Source organism: Salvelinus fontinalis, chromosome 9, assembly GCF_029448725.1.
Source record: "Salvelinus fontinalis isolate EN_2023a chromosome 9, ASM2944872v1, whole genome shotgun sequence".
Taxonomy (NCBI): Eukaryota; Metazoa; Chordata; class Actinopteri; order Salmoniformes; family Salmonidae; genus Salvelinus; species Salvelinus fontinalis.
Genome location: NC_074673.1, coordinates 24,162,186 through 24,178,891, shown reverse-complemented (window position 1 = coordinate 24,178,891; position 16,706 = coordinate 24,162,186). Strand labels below are relative to the sequence as shown.

General features: G+C 41.5%; 1 protein-coding gene across 4 annotated transcripts in view; it reads left to right on the top strand.

Annotated features, from left to right (window-relative positions):
- Positions 1-3,930: 3,930 nt before the first annotated feature.
- The window catches only part of sycp3 (synaptonemal complex protein 3), a 15,457-nt gene continuing 2,681 nt past the window's right edge, over positions 3,931-16,706 (top strand). For 3 of the 4 annotated variants that reach the window (XM_055933813.1, XM_055933814.1, XM_055933812.1), the window contains exons 1-9: positions 3,931-4,520; positions 4,645-4,717; positions 4,833-4,867; positions 5,021-5,138; positions 5,889-5,988; positions 6,080-6,178; positions 6,615-6,719; positions 15,068-15,757; positions 16,243-16,340. In XM_055933813.1, the coding sequence (XP_055789788.1) occupies positions 4,388-4,520; positions 4,645-4,717; positions 4,833-4,867; positions 5,021-5,138; positions 5,889-5,988; positions 6,080-6,178; positions 6,615-6,719; positions 15,068-15,121 (717 nt within the window). In that variant the 5' untranslated portion in view covers positions 3,931-4,387 and the 3' untranslated portion in view covers positions 15,122-15,757; positions 16,243-16,340. Of the gene's footprint in view, positions 4,521-4,644; positions 4,718-4,832; positions 4,868-5,020; positions 5,139-5,888; positions 5,989-6,079; positions 6,179-6,614; positions 6,720-15,067; positions 15,758-16,242; positions 16,341-16,487; positions 16,570-16,706 lie in introns of all 4 variants that reach the window. The other variant, XM_055933815.1, reaches the window with a different exon arrangement.

Genomic DNA, 16,706 nt, shown 5'->3' with positions numbered 1-16,706 from the left:
ATTTTCTGTTGATTATGATACTTGTAACTGACTTGCCTTTCATATTGAAGGGATAAATTCAGTTGTGAATTGAATTTGACTGAAAGGACTTGGTCGTGAATCACAGGGCGTGGATACTATGGCTGGGGGTAGATGGTTGCCTAAAGCCGGTTTCACATGTCTCGTGCAAGAACAGCTTTGCGCTGGGTGAGACATGGTTTATCAATGGAGGAGGCGCATGCCCAGCAATAATGGCTCCGCCTAGCTCAGAGTTCAAGTTAATTTAACTTTAACCTTGCGCTGCGCCCGACCCCATAGCGTGCTTGGCAGCTTGCACAAATCAAGTGAATGGGCCCTAAAGACTGCAATATGGAATTACTACAGGACCCTATGCAGTAGCCTACATACACCAAGAATCAGACTGCTAAGGCCTGGCACAACAAAGCTAATAACCCTGTGTTAAAACACTGAAATGCAGAGTTGCCAGGAGCACCAGAGAGGTGCTGTGCTGGGCCTCCCATGTCATTGATTATTGATGTTTTGAGATTTAAAAGTTTTAATTATTTTTGCCTACTCTTGAGCTGGCTGAAACCATTTTAGAATAACTATACGTTTCTTAATTAAAGTTCACACCAAAACCCCACCTCTTTTGTCAATATGGTGAAACAAACAATGGTCATACATAGGCCTACATTCCCGTTTTGGTATAGGCTTATAATATATTTCAGGCTTACCCATCCAGGTGCACTGTCCATTCAATCAGCAGTCTTACATATGTGTCAGCACTCCGCGCTGCAGCATTGTATTTGGAACACCTAAGAAAAATACAAAAAAGAGAAGGAACTGAGTTTACACAGTCAACTCATTTACACATTATCAGGGGTTCAGCAGTGAAGCTGGTGAAACCCGATTGTATTTGTTGGCGTTCATAATTATTATTACTACTCTTCCGATTCCTCTGGTGTAGGTAGGAAACAATACCTCCACTACGCTGCTCCTCAACACAGTGTGAAGAAGGTGAAAAGTGGAGAAGGTGAAAAGCTTTAGGTTCCTTGGCGTACACATCACTGACAATCTGAAATGGTCCACCCACACAGACAGTGTGGTAAAGAAGGCGCAACAGTGCCTCTTCAACCTCAGGAGGCTGAAGTAACTAAGACCCTCACAAACTTTTACAGATGCACAATTGAGAGCATCCTGTCGGGCTGTATCACTACCTAGTACGGCAACTATACCACCCGCAACCGCAGGGCTCGCCAAAGGGTGGTGCGGTCTGCACAACGCATCACCGGGGGCACACTGCCTGCCCTCCAGGACACCTACAGCACCCTATGTCACAGGTAGGCCAAAAAGATCATCAAGGACATCCACCACCGAAGCCACGGCCTGTTCACCCTGCTATCATCCAGAAGGCGAGGTAAGTACAGGTGCATCAAAGCTGGGACCGAGAGACTGAAAAACAGCTTCTATCTCAAGGCCATCAGACTGTTAAATAGCCATCACTAGCCGGCTACCACCCAGTTACTCAGCCCTGCACCTTAGAGGCTGCTTCCCTATGTACACAGACATGGCATCACTGGTCGCTTTAATAATGGAACATTAGTCACTTTAATAATGCTTACATTCTGCTTTACTAATTTTGTATATATATACTATATTCTACTGTATTTATGTCAATGCCACTCGAACATTGCTCGTCCTAATATTTATATATTTCTTAATTACATTTTTTAACTTTTATATTTCTGTGTATTGTTGTGAACTGTTAGATACTACTGCACTGTTGGAGTTCGGAACACAAGCATTTCGCTACACCTGCAATAACATCTGCTAAATATGTGTATGTGACCCAAAAATGTTCATTTCATTTCATTTCTTTCACAAGGCCAAATTAAAATGCAAAATTCCTGTGAAATAGTGAGGCCTAGGAAGCAACCTGGCATGATGGTAAAGGGCCAAATGCCATGCCAATTGGCCATATAGTGGTTCTATAACAAATTCTATAACAGATGCAAACATTGAAAAGTAACACCCCTCAACCCGTGTGACCTAGAGTCATGAAATTTGGTACATTGGTCCCTCTCCTCATAAGGAACAAAAACCCTAGAATTTTGTGAAAAACACTTAAAACGCTACTCCTCTGGCACCAAATTACCGATCTGCACAAAACTTGATATGTGGCATCTATGGACCAATCTCTCACAAATTACTATTTTGCAAGACAACATCTCAAACCAAATGGCCTCTACTGACCAATAAATATTAATGTGGGTGTGGTCTACACATGTTCCAAACACTGTCAAAACTCAACATATCTAAGCCCATTCAGATCAAATCAAACGTATTTATAAAGCCCTTCTTAGATCAACTGATATCTCAAAGTGCTATACAGAAACCCAGCCTAAAACCCCAAACAGCTAGCAATGCAGGTGTAGAAGCACGGTGGCTAGGAAAAACTCCCTAGAAAGGCCAAAACCTAGGAAGAAACCTAGAGAGGAACCAGGCTATGAGGGGTGGCCAGTCCTCTTCTGGCTGTGTCGGGTGGAGATTATAACAGAACATGGCCAAGATGTTCAAATGTTCATAAATTACCAGCATGGTCAAATAATAATAATCACAGTAGTTGTCGAGGGTGTAACAGGTCAGCACCTCAGGAGTAAATGTCAGCTGGCTTTTCACAGCCGATCATTTGAGAGTATCTCTACCGCTCCTGCTGTCTCTAGAGAGTTGAAAACAGCAGGTCTGGGACAGGTAGCATGTCCGGTGAACAGGTCAGGGTTCCATAGCCACAGGCAGAACAGTTGGAACAGGAGCAGCAGCACGGCCAGGTGGACTGGGGACAGCAAGAAGTCATCATGCCAGGTAGTCCTGAGGCATGGTCCTAGGGCTCAGGTCCTCCTAGAGAGAGAAAGAAAGAAAGATAGAATTAGAGAGAGCATACTTAAATTCACACAGGACACCGGATAAGACAGGAGAAATACTCCAGATATAACAGACTGACCCTAGCCCCCCGACACATAAACTACTGCAGCATAAATACTGGAGGCTGAGACAGGAGGGGTCAGGAGACACTGTGGCCCCATCCGATGATACCCCCAAACAGGGCCAAACAGGCAGGATATAACCCCACCCACTTTGCCAAAGCACAGCCCACACACCACTAGAGGGATATCTTCAACCACCAACTTACCATCCTGAGACAAGGCCAAGTATAGCCGAGTATAGATCAACCATAGATCAACCACCCGCTATAACGGGCCCATGTTTATATCTCAATCTTTTTGACTCAGAGTGATGAAATTTGGCAAAAATGCTCAAGGATATGAGTCTAGCTACCCTATAGTTTTTGTTTGGCCACATGGTGGCGTTGTTAGACAGGACAAATCATTCACACAAGCTCATTGGCTCATACCGGCTATATCATTTGCGCAAGAGTCTTGGAAAATATTGTGTTTGAAGATGTGCATCAATAGATGCTGTATGCCAAATTTGGTGCAGATTCTGTAGATGAATACGTTTTAAAGTAATCAATATCCTTAAATGGTCCACAACACATCAAAATAATATTATCTTGCATGATCAGTTTGATTTTGAGTTCTGATATTTGAAGGAAAAAATTAACAGCACACTGCTCTTGATAGTAACACTGAACTTTAATAAGCTTACGTATCGGCCTCACGGCCTTCGTCGGATCTTTTGACGAAGGACGAAGGCCGTGAGGCCGATACGTAAGCTTATTAAAGTTCATTGTTGCTATCAGGAGCAGTGTGCTGTTTCCCTTTTCCTTCATCTTGTTCAACTGTTACCATGCACCCGCAAAAAAGATTGCTCAGATGTGCAAGTGCCTTTTGAATTTGGAGTTCTGATATTTGGCAAGCCTGGTAAACAGTACTGATGTAACTTGTTATAGGGAAATGTGTCAAATTGTGGCATTGCTGCTTGCAGCTACTGTATATTTGATCCCTGTACTCTTCTAGCTAGCCTAGATAGGACTACAAGATCTGGATTTGAGTGTCTTTGAAGTCTGGTTTAGGTCGTCCTATCTCTTTAGATTTCATAGCAAGCTCGTGCTATTGTGGCGCGAAATCCTGGAGAACCAATTATATTTTCCTTGGCGGGAACAGACCAGCAGGAACATCAAGTACAGTTTACTTTAGAGACTCTGTGGTAACGTTACAGCAGTAACAACGTAACCATAACGTAGACTGACCGACGACTGTTAAAACATATACAGTATTAGCAACTGATAAACATTTGACTTATGTCGAAATTACAGTAGGTTATAGCGGTAGCAGTGACTAGTACTCGTCCTCACTTAATTTAAACGTTGACGTAAATTAACAGTAGTTAGCTAGTCTAGTGTGTTCCTTAGATTTTTGGCTAGAATAACACACGTCCGATACTGTTAATGGCCTCCACTGGGAGAAAACAGTCAAAGAAAACGAAGCATGCAGAAGACTCAACTGACATAAAATCGTTTGATTTCGCACTTGAGGACGAAAAGACAGAACTGAGTTGTTCAGAGGATGACATACGAGAAGGTATCTAGCTAGCTAACTGACGTTAGCTTTGCAAAGGCAATTGGTTTTCTGATCCAATTTGGGCTAGCTAGCTAATTTGCCGTATGTGGTATCTTATCACCTTCATCTCTGCCAATGTCCATAGATGAAACTCCTGTTGTTGACAAGATGGCCAAGAAAAGGTCATTTGAGGAGGATGATCTAAAAGTTGGAGTGGGGTAAGTTATAAAGTTGGATAACATAAACTAAGCTTCATACCAGCAACGGCCTGTTATAATCGTCAAATTGAGCCTTCATTCTTTTAATTGTTTCTTGAATCTTGGCATTCCCTAGGAACGAGGTACAAACCATGTTGGAGAGATTTGGAGGCAAGTTTATCACAATGTGATTTATTTTAGCTAGCCAATAGCTATATATTGAATACTCTAAAATAACTGTTGGTTAAGGTTGTCGTAACCAAAGGTAGGCGTATGCTATGTTCTTTAATAAATGTTTGTCTCAAATTAGTATTTGTTTCATAGCTGATATAAGCAAAGCCATGCAGGCCAAGAGGAAACGTTTAGAGACCTTCACCAAGAGCACACTGAAGGGCAGCAATCAGAAACTGGAGCAGCTGTGGAATACCCAGTATGCACAAAGGTAACAACACCTGCTGAGACCAGAGATTGTGTGAGGCAGTGTCAGCCCTCCTTCACCTCAGCAACACCTCCTGGCATTGAATATAGGCTGTATCACAACCGGCAGTGATTGGGAGTCCCATAGGGCAGCGCACAATTGGCCCAGCGTCATCCGGGTTTGGCCGGTGTAGGCCATCATTGTAAAGAAGAATTTGTTCTTAACTGACTTGCCTAGTTAAATAAAGGTTAAATAAAAATATATATCAAATGTACACACAGATGGCACCCAGTTTGTCATATACATTACGTGAAAACAATTGTCCGAAAATATTGTCTGCATTCTTTGTTTAGCAAGGTTCTTTATTCAGATGGAGCTGAAGAATACAAATGTACCAATCAGAAGTATACTTTCTACATGAAAGTTTGGCTTTGTTCTCGTTAAAATCACCATGAACACTGCCAGTTGAATTTTTGTGTCAATATTTTTGGATCACCTTTGAAACAATATGCATGCTCTCAAATCAAGCTCCCAGACTCCAGCAACAACAACAAAACTAAGAATATAATTATGTTTGGGTGCATTGTAGGGTACGTCAATCACTACACATGGCAGGTAACATTTGATATCACTGTAGTGGCCAAAATCCTATCCCAGACACAATTTTATTGCCATTAGTTTACACATTTATTAGCCTACATCTGATGTTTGCTTTGCACTTTGTCATCTGTCTTGGGTAACGGTGAAAACTTTGTCTACTGGGTGTTTTTGCAGGCAGAAGCTGACTCAGGAGTACTCACAGCAGGTGTCATCTGTGCTGCAGCAATGGGAGATTGATGCACAGAAATCAGAGGATCAGGAGGAAAAATTGAATGTCAGTGCTACTCTGTATACTGATAATGCAACTTTTTCGGGACTCACATACATTATACAGCTAAAATGTAACATTATCTTTTCCACTATAGAACTTGTTTCGCCAGCAACAAAAACTGTTCCAGCAGGCTAGAGTGGTGCAAAGCCAGAAACTGAAAACCATCAAAGAGCTATACGAGCAGTTCATTAAGGCGAGTCCCAGATGACAGTTTTCTCATACAATGTTAGGCAGGTGCAAATGCTCCCAAAGACACTGATCCATAGCTGGAATTCCATCATTACAGATGAGGAATTTTACACAACTTTTTAACAAGTGTTTTTGATTTGCACATCAGTATGGTACTTAATTTATAAATCGGCTCTCCTGTGGCATTCGCTAGATGACTTCTCCGTCAGGTTTGTTTTCTGTATTTACGGATCATGAGACACATGCTACGGGAGTACCAATTTCAAAATTACGAGTCAACTCGCTGCTGTTCTACAACACACTATAGTACAAATCAAAACACTTATCAAATTGAAGTGCAAAAAAAAACGCTATTTGGAATGATTCAATTTCAACAGATCTTTCTATCAAGTTAATCAAAATAATTGAAACTCTTGGGTTTGTCATAATGTCTTTTTAAGAACATGGAGGAGATGGAGAAGAGCCATGAGACCTTCTTGCAGGGGGCACAGGTGGAGCTGAAGAAGGAGATGGCAGTGTTGCAGAAGAAAGTTATGATGGACACTGTGAGTTACGCAATGTCAATCGCATTTACAGTTTTTGAAAAATTTTACACATGACAAAATTATGTTAAGTTCAGCTAATTGGCTTGGCTCAAAGCTAGCAAACGGTCAAAAATAATTAATGGATAAAGTGACACCAGCTGTCATGACATTTTTTATTTGATTATTTTCACGTCGTGTAGCCTTCATGTCTGAGGGTTAATTAAAGTAAATTGAAACCGCTTATTAATTTATGATGGAAGTTATGTTGCGTCCAACTCCTACTCATTTCTAGCTACCACTGAGTTATGGCAAGAAGAATGGCGCTGAAGGAGATGGCTGCCGTTTTACGATCTCGTAACCAATTGTGCATGTTTTTTTCACGTTATTTGTAACTTACTTTGTACAATAAGGATTTACTTCAGACGCCCGACAAGGCCCTCATCCCTGTCATTCGCAGGACAAAGAGAAGGAGGTATCGAGGACGAAGGTCTGGGTGCCTTGTAAGGATCCGTCGCCGAGAGGGTATCTTTACCATCGATCCTATTAGCCAATATGTTAGGGACAATATAGGATGATTCACAATAATTGTCTGCTAATATAATAATTGCTTGCCATAATGTAATTTTGGTAATGGCGAGACTGGTGAGAGGTAAAAATCCTTTACATAAATTGCCTACATTACTACAAATATTATTAGCTAATTATGGAAAATAAGAAACAGGATTTTATATTTAATTTGAATGGCTATATATAATACAAATACAGTTGAAGTCGGATGTTTACATACACCTTAGCCAAATACATTTAAACTCAGTTTTTCACAATTCCTGACATTTAATCCTTGTAAAACTTCCCTGTCTTAGGTCAGTTATGATCACCACTTTATTTTAAGAATGTGGATTGTCAGAATAATAGTAGAGAGAATGATTTATTTCAGCTTTTATTTCTTTCATTACATTCCCAGTGTGTCAAAAGTTTACATACACTCAATTAGTATTTGGTAGCATTGCCTTTAAATTGTTTAACTTGGGTCAAATGTTTCGGGTAACCTTCCACAAGCTTCTCACAATAAGTTGGGTGAATTTTGGCACCATTCCTCCTGACAGAGCTGGTGTGACTGAGCCAGGTTTGTAGGCCTCCTTGCTTGCACACACTTTTTCAGTTCTGCCCACAAGTTGTCTATGGGATTGAGGTTAGGGCTTTGTGATGGCCACTCCAATACCTTGACTTTGTTGTCCTTAAGCCATTTTGCAACAACTTAGGAAGTATGCTTGGCGTCATTGTCCATTTGGAAGACCTATTTGCGACCAAGCTTTAACTTCCTGACTGATGTTTATCCTCGACTTCGGCGATGTCATTTACAAAATAGCCTCCAACACCCTACTCAACAAATTGGATGCAGTCTATCACAGTGCCATCCGTTTTGTCACCAAAGCCCCATATACTATCCACCACTGCGAACTGTACGCTCTCGTTGGCTGGCCCTCGCTTCATACTCGTCGCCAAACCCACTGGCTCCAGGTCATCTACAAGACCCTGCTAGGTAAAGTCCTGCCTTATCTCTGCTCGCTGGTCACCATAGCAGCACCCACCCGTAGCACGCGTTCCAGCAGGTATATCTCACTTGACACCCCCAAAGCCAATTCCTCCTTTGGCCACCTATCCTTCCAGTTCTCTGCTGCCATTGACTGGAACAAACTACAAAAATCTCTGAAACTGGAAACACTTATCTCCCTCACTAGCTTTAAGCACCAGCTGTCAGAGCAGCTCACAGATCACTGCACCTGTACATAGCCTAAACAACTACCTCTTCCCCTATTGTATTTATTTATTTATTTATTTTGCTCCTTTGCACCCCAGTATTTCTACTTTGCACCCTCATCTACTGTCAAATCTACCATTCCAGTGTTTTAATTGCTATATTGTATTTACTTCGCCACCATGGCCTATTTATTGCCTTTACCTCCCTTATCTCACCTCATTTGCTCACATTGTATATAGACTTATTTTTCTACTGTATCTTTGTTTTACTCCATGTGTAACTCTGTGTTATATGTGTCGAACTGCTTTGCTTTATCTTGGCCAGGTCGCAGTTGTAAATGAGAACTTGTTCTCAACTTGCCTACCTGGTAAAAAAATTATTTTTATGTTGCTTCAATATATCCACACAATTGTCCTTCCTCATGATGCCATCTATTTTGTGAAGTGCACCAGTCCTTCATGCAGCAAAGCACCCCCACAACATGATGCTGCCACCCCTGTTCTTCACGGTTGGGATGGTGTTCTTCGGCTTGCAAGCCTGTCCCTTTTTCCTCCAAACATAACAATGGTCATTATGGCCAAACAGTTCTATTTTTGTTTCATCAGGCCAGACATTGCTCCAAAAAGTACGATCTTTGTCCCCATGTGCAGTTGCAAACCGTAGTCTGGCTTTTTTATGGCGGTTTTGGAGCAGTGGCTTCTTCCTTGCTGAGCGGCCTTTCAGGTTATGTCAATATAGGACTCGTTTTACTGTGGATATAGATACTTTTGTACCTGTTTCCTCCAGCATCTTCACAAGGTCCTTTTCTGTTCTGGGATTGAATTGCACTCTTCGCACCAAAGTACATTCATCTCTAGGAGACAGAATGCGTCTCCTTCCTGAGCGTTATGACGGCTGCGTGGTCCCATGGTGTTTATACTTGCATACTATTGTTTGTACAGATGAACGTGGTACCTTCGGGCGTTTGGAAATTGTTCCGAAGGATAAACCAGACTTGTGGAGGTCTACAATCTGAGGTCTTGGCTGATTTTCTTTGATTTTCCCATGATGTCAAGCAAAGAGGCACTGAGTTTGAAGGTAGGCCTTGAAATACATCCACAGGTACACCTCCAATTGACTCAGATTGTCAATTAGCCTATCAGAAGCTTCTAAAGCCATGACATCATTTTCTGTAATTTTCCATGCTGTTTAAAAGGCACAGTAACCTTCTGACCCACTGGAATTGTGATACAGTGAATTATAAGTGAAATAATTGTTTGAAAAATGACTCGTCATGCACAAAGTAGATGTCCTAACCGACTTGCCAAAACTATAGTTTGTTATCAAGAAATTTGTGGAGTGGTTGAAAAACAAGTTTTAATGACTCCAACCTACAGTGGGGCAAAAAAGTATTTAGTCAGCCACCAATTGTGCAAGTTCTCCCACTTAAAAAGATGAGAGGCCTGTAATTTATCATAGGTACACTTCAACTATGACAGACAAAATGAGGGGGAAAAATCCAGAAAATCACATTGTAGAATTTAATGAATTTATTTGCAAATTAATAGCAATTCAATGTCATGGTACAGAGCTATAGACATTCAATCATCATGTTACTTTTTAATGGTACGTTTACAAACATATTTTGATAAATAGAAATTAAACTTGTCTGATTATGGTAAGTGCTGAAATAAGTATAGCCAGTTAATTGTCATGGCTTAGCAGTTAATAAGAAAAGACGATCAGTATTTACCTGGCTAAAAGAGAATGAATATATCTATTGTTTACAGGAAACTCATTCAATCATTTTAGATGAAGTTTTGTGGAAAGAGGACTGGAGGGGGGAATATATTTCTCCCATGGGCAAAGAAATTCAAGGGGTGATTATGATCACCAGTCCTTATGAATAATTTTGATCCAAATGTGCAAATTGTCCAAACAGATTATTTGAAATGTTATTGGACAATAAACAGATATGGCTTTTTAACCTATACAGTCCAAATAATGATGATCCAAGCTTCTTTGAAAATATATCTAAGAATTTATCAACTCTACAAGCAACACTAGACTCTATTATTATGGTGGGGGATTTACTGGTGTTTTGCGGGTACTATTTAATGAAGCTGCCAGTTGAGGACTTGAGGCGTCTGTTTCTCAAACTAGACACGAATGTACTTGTCCTCTTGCTCAGTTGTGCACCAGGGCCTCCCACTCCTCTTTCTATTCTGGTTAGGGCCAGTTTGCGCTTTTCTGTGAAGGGAGTAGTACACAGCGTTGTACGAGATCTTCAGTTTCTTGGCAATTTCTCCCGTGGAATAGCCTTAATTTCTCAGAACAAGAATAGACTGACGAGTTTCAGGAGAAAGTTATTTGTTTTTTGGCCATTTTGAGCCTGTAATCGAACCCACAAATGCTGATGCTCCAGATACTCAACTAGTCTAAAGAAGGACAGTTTTATTGCTTCTTTAATCAACAGAAAGGTTTTCAGCCATGCTAACATAATTGCAAAAGGGTTTTCTAATCATCAATTATCCTTTTAAAATAATAAACTTAGATTAGCTAACACAACATGCCATTGGATCACAGGAGTGATGGTTGCTGATAATGGGCCTATGTAGATATTCCATTTAAAAATCAGCCGTTTCCAGCTACAATAGTCATTTACAACATTAACAATGTCTACACTGTATTTCTGATCAATTTGATATTTTAAAAATGAACAAAAACTGTGCTTTTCTTTCAAAAACAAGGACATTTAAGTGACCTCAAACTTTTGAATGGTAGTGTATATTTACCCCCAAAAATATATGGGGGTTTGGAAATAATGCAGACAATTACATTGATGGAAGCAACAATCTATCCGCAATATTAAAGCTGATCCACCCCTTAAAAAAAATTAAGTCTAAGGAAGTCTCGAGATTTTGCTCGCCTGAGGTAGATTATCTCATGATAAGCTGTAGACCACACTATTTACCAAGAGTTTCTGTATTTTTTGTAGCTGCCTATATACCACCACAAACCGATGCTGGCACTAAGGCTGCACTCAATGACCTGTATACCGCCATAAGCAAACAGGAAAACACTCATCCAGAGGCGACGCTCCTAGTGGCATGGGACTTTAATGCAGGGAAACTCAAATCCGTTTTACCTCATTTCTACCAGCATGTTAAATGTGCAACCAGAGGGGGAAAAACTCTAGACCACCTTTACTCCACGCACAGAGACACGTACAAAGCTCTCCCTCGTTCTCCATTTGGCAAATCTGACCATAATTCTATCCTCCTGCTTACGAGCAAAAACTAAAGCAGGAAGCACCAGTGACTTCAATAAGTCAATAAGAAAGTGGTCAGATGAAGCAGATGCTAAGCTACAGGACTGTTTTGCTAGCACAGACTGGAATATGTTCCGGGATTCTTTCGATGGCATTGAGGAATACACCACATCAATAAGTGCATCGACGACATCATCCCCACAGTGACTGTACATACATACCTCAACCAGAAGCCATGGATTACAGGCAAGATCCTCACTGAGCTAAAGGGTAGACCTGTCTCTTTCAAGGAGCGGGACTCTAACCCGGAAGCTTATAAGAAATCCTGCTATGCCCTCCTACGAACCATCAAACGGGCAAAGCGTCAATACAGGAATAAGATCGAATCATACTACACCGGCTGTGACGCTTGTCAGATGTGGCAGGGCTTGCAAACTATTACAGACTACAAAAGGGAAGCACAGCTGCGAGCTACCCAGTGACACGAGCCTACCAGACGAGCTAAATTACTTCTATGCTCGCTTCGAGGCAAGTAACACTGAAGCATGCATGAAAGCATCAGCTGTTCCAGACTGTGTGATCACGCTCTCCGTAGCCGATGTGAGTAAGACCTTTAAACAGGTCAACATTCACAAGGCCGCAGGGCCAGACGGATTAGCAGAAGGTGTGCTCCGGGCATGTGCTGACCAACTGGCAAGTGTCTTCACTGACATTTTCAACATGTCCCTGATTGAGTCTGTAATATCAACATGTTTCAAGCAGACTACCATAGTACCTGTGCCCAAGAACACTAAGGTAACCTGCCTAAATGACACTGACCCGTAGCACTCACGTCTGTAGCCATGAAGTGCTTTGAAAGACTGGTCATGGCTCACATAAACACCAATTATCCCAGAAACCCTAGGCCCACTCCAATTTGCATACTGCCCCAACAGATCCACAGATGATGCAATTGCTATTGCTCTCAACACTGCCCTTTTCCACCTGGACAAAATGAACACCTATGAGAGAATGCTATTCATTGACTAGAGCTCAGCGTTCAACACCATAGTGCCTTCAACGCTCATCACTAAGCTAAGGACCGTGGGACTAAACACCTCCCTCTGCAACTGGATCCTGGACTTCCTGACGGGCCACCCCCAGGTGATATGGGTAGGCAACAACACATCAGCCACGCTGATCCTCAACACTAGGGGCCCCTCAGGGATGCAGGCTCAGTCCCCTCCTGTACTCCCTGTTCACTCATGACTGCATGGCCAGGCACGACTCCAACACCATCATCAAGTGGTAGGCCTGATCACCAACAACGATGAGACAGCCTAAAGGGAGGAGGTTCGAGACCTGGCCGTGTGGTGCCAGGGCAACAACCTCTCCCTCAATGTGATCAAGACCAAAGGAGATGATTGTGGCCAACAGGAAAAGGAGAACCGAGCACGCCCCCATTCTCATCGACGGAGCTGTAGTGGAGCAGATTGAGAGCTTCAGGTTCCTTGGTGTCCATATCACCAACAAACTATCATGGTCCAAACACACTAAGACAGTCGTGAAGAGGGCACAACAAAGCCTATTCACCCTCAGGAGACTGGCCTCAGATCCTCAAAAGGTTCTACAGCTGCACCATCGAGAGCATCCTGACTGGTTGCATCACTGCCTGGTATGGCAACTGCTCGGCCTCTGACCTCAAGGCACTACAGAGGGTAGTGCGTAAGGCCCAGTACATCACTGGGGCCAAGCTTGCTGCCATCCAGGACCTCTATACCAGGTGGTGTTAGAGGAAGGCCCTAAAAATAGTCAAATACTCCAGCCACCCTAGTCATAGACTGTTCTCTCTGCTACCGCACGGCAAGCGGTCCCGGAGCGCCAAGTCTAGGTCCAAAAGGCTTCTTAACAGCTTCTACCCACAAGCCATAAGTCTCCTGAACAACTAATCAAATGGCTACCCCAGACCCCTCTTTTACGCTGCTGCTACTCTCTGTTTATTATCTATGCATAGTCACTTTAACTCCACCTACATGTACATATTACCTCAATTACCTTGACTAACCGGTGCCCCTGCACATTGACTCTGTATCGGTACCCCCTCTATATAGCCTCGCTATTGTTATTTTACTGCTGCTGTTTAATTATTTGTTACTTTTATTTTCCATTTACTTAACACTTATTTTTCTTAACTTCTTAAAGCGTTGTTGGTTAAGGGCTTGTAAGTAACCATTTCACTATAAGGTTGTACTTACTTACTGACTTTATTGTCCCCATGGGGAAATTGTGTTGCAGTGTCATGTACACGTTTAAAGTGGCGTTTAAATACAAAACAAAATTGACAATACAACTTTCATAACAGTTACATACCAAAAAAACCTTCTTTTTTTTTTAAGACATGCCTGCTGGCCTTACTGAGTCAATAGGAACATTAGCCCGAGCTACTTAGGAGGGATATCACACCTGGCACAAATGATTGTCTTGTTCTGTTTTTCCTGCTGAGGGGTGCCCTATACCTGTGCCCAGAGGGGAGTAGTTCAAAGTCTGGGTACAGGGGGTGGCTTGGGTCTAAAATGATTTTGAGGGCCCTGACCTTAAAGATCTCATCCAGGCCTGTCTGTATGACTCCTAGTACCTTGCTTGCTGTGGTGATAATCCTTCTCAGCATATTTCTCTGGCTGACAGTGGCATTGCCAAACCAACAAACAATACAAAAAGTTAAATTACTCTCAATGAAAGATTTGTAAAACAGAGTCAGTATAGTACGGTCTACATTAAAAGATCCCAGCATTTTGAGAAAGTAGTCTCTGTTGGCTCTTTTTGTAGATCAGGTCTGTACATTTACTCCACTGACACTTATTGTCCAAGAGGACACCCAGGTATTTGTATTCCTCTACAATCTCTATATTCTGACCTCTGATAGATGTTGCAGAGGTAGGTGTTGTACACTTCCTGAAGTCTATGCACATCTATTTGGTCTTGTTGGTATTGAGGACCAAGTGTGATTCCTCACACCACTCTACAAAGTCATATAGGACCGGGCCATGATGTTCCTCGTCATCATGCAACAGGCTGATCAAGGCAGTGTCATCAGCGAATTTAACGAAGTGTCTGTCAGAATGGGAACTAGTACAACTATTAGTGTACAGGAGTGGGGACAAAACACATCCCTGAGGAGCGCCTGTGTTGGTATTGCGCATGTCCGACACGTGGGGACCTATTGACTCGCTGTGGGCGTTGGCTCAGGAAGTCCAACAGCCACCAAAGTATTCGGCGCATGTGACAAATACAATTGTATTCAATTTTTTTTATTTAAAACAATCTGTAATGGTTTCCCATTGGTCACTTGAGTGTTAACCCATCTCTCTCTGTCCACAGCAACAGCAGGAGATGGCCACTGTCCGCAAGTCTCTTCAGTCTATGTTGTTCTAGAGGAAGTTTAATCTGATGTTACCATGTCAATAGCCTCTACAGTCAAACCGCTAAGGGTTTTTATAATTCGAGAGTTCACGACAATTAGACACTGGAAATGAAAGACAGAGAGAAGGTTTTCAAAGTCTGAATTCTGTTTGTATATTTGCATGCTGTATTTATTCATTAACATGTTGCTTATTCGTATATTTATTTGCCAGTTGATCTGCTATTGTATACTTACCTGTATGTTTATCTTCTGTTTCATAAAACAATTTGCTCTAAACAATACAATTTTGTTTTTATTAAAGCCATTATAAGTAGCAGTTGTTTTTTATAATGGACTGAAGTATTTTCTGATTTGTCAAGGCAGACAACAATAACAAAACTTTGATCCACTCTGTCTGTGTGCTTTTACATTTTTGCCTCTTGTTTTTTTCTCCAAACATTGATGTATTCTTTTTTATATTTACACAATGTTGGGGCTGTACAGTATGTTGGTTGTAATGTAATAGACTATCAAATCACCAGTACATCCCTGCAAATAGGTGGCAATAATGTACCAATAACTGAGCTGGGCATGTAAACAAACCCACAAGGAAGAAGACACTTCACTTACTGGATAGGATTGCAGGGACTGTTACTAGGCAAAAATGGGTAAGATTTGTTGCTACCTTTTTTAGTGTCATACTTTTACGTTTCACATGAAATCAATGTTTAGCTACTGATTAGTTTCCATCAGCCAATGTTTGCTCTGTGTTAGCATGTGGTAAATTTACAATTTCCTATAAATACAGTTCAAATTATTTGGGTGTTTGAGTTAAACGTTTGCTATCCAGGGAATGTGTAAGACAGATGTTGCTGTATACTAGCTACTTCAATGACCTCTGTCTCCTCGTATTGCATTGTTATTCAGGAAAATAACTTGCTGACCCGTGAAAGTGAATGCATACCAGACAATGCTAATATAGCTAAGCCTTTAGTAATATGCATTGACCAGACCTGACATTTGTATTTTGTCCTTTGAAGTAATGTCTGTATAGTTTGATCAATGTAATGAGTAAAGTATGACTACTATACTTTTATCTATCCCTCCTGCCATGTTAAATCTCCGATCTCTTTTCTGGCCTGTTTTGCACCAGGAAAATTAGGATACTGATCCTGTGGTTGGATGGAGCTGGGAAAAAAACTACAATTCTTTACAGACTTCTAGTTGGGGAGGTCGTCACCACTATAACCAGTGAGTGAAAATATTCAACTTATTCTCAGTGCTGAGTAACATACTCAAACTGATGTGTGTAATTTTGCATGCCAATACAATGGTATGTCTTGCAACATATATATTTGTTACTGAAATGGCTCAAGCTACTGGTCTGCCCCCACCCAGCCATTTGCTTCAACATGGAAACGGTAACATACAAGGATCTGACATTCCAGGTGTGGGATCTTGGAGGGCAGACCAGTATTAGGTTGTAAGATATTCCTGACTTATTTATTGTAGCATATGTCTCACACATCTGAAGTTTGCAACTGTCAGCGGTCAGTTTGTCAAGAGTCAACCAACAAATGTATTGGTTACACTGTTTCTTCTTGCATCTCTCTCTGT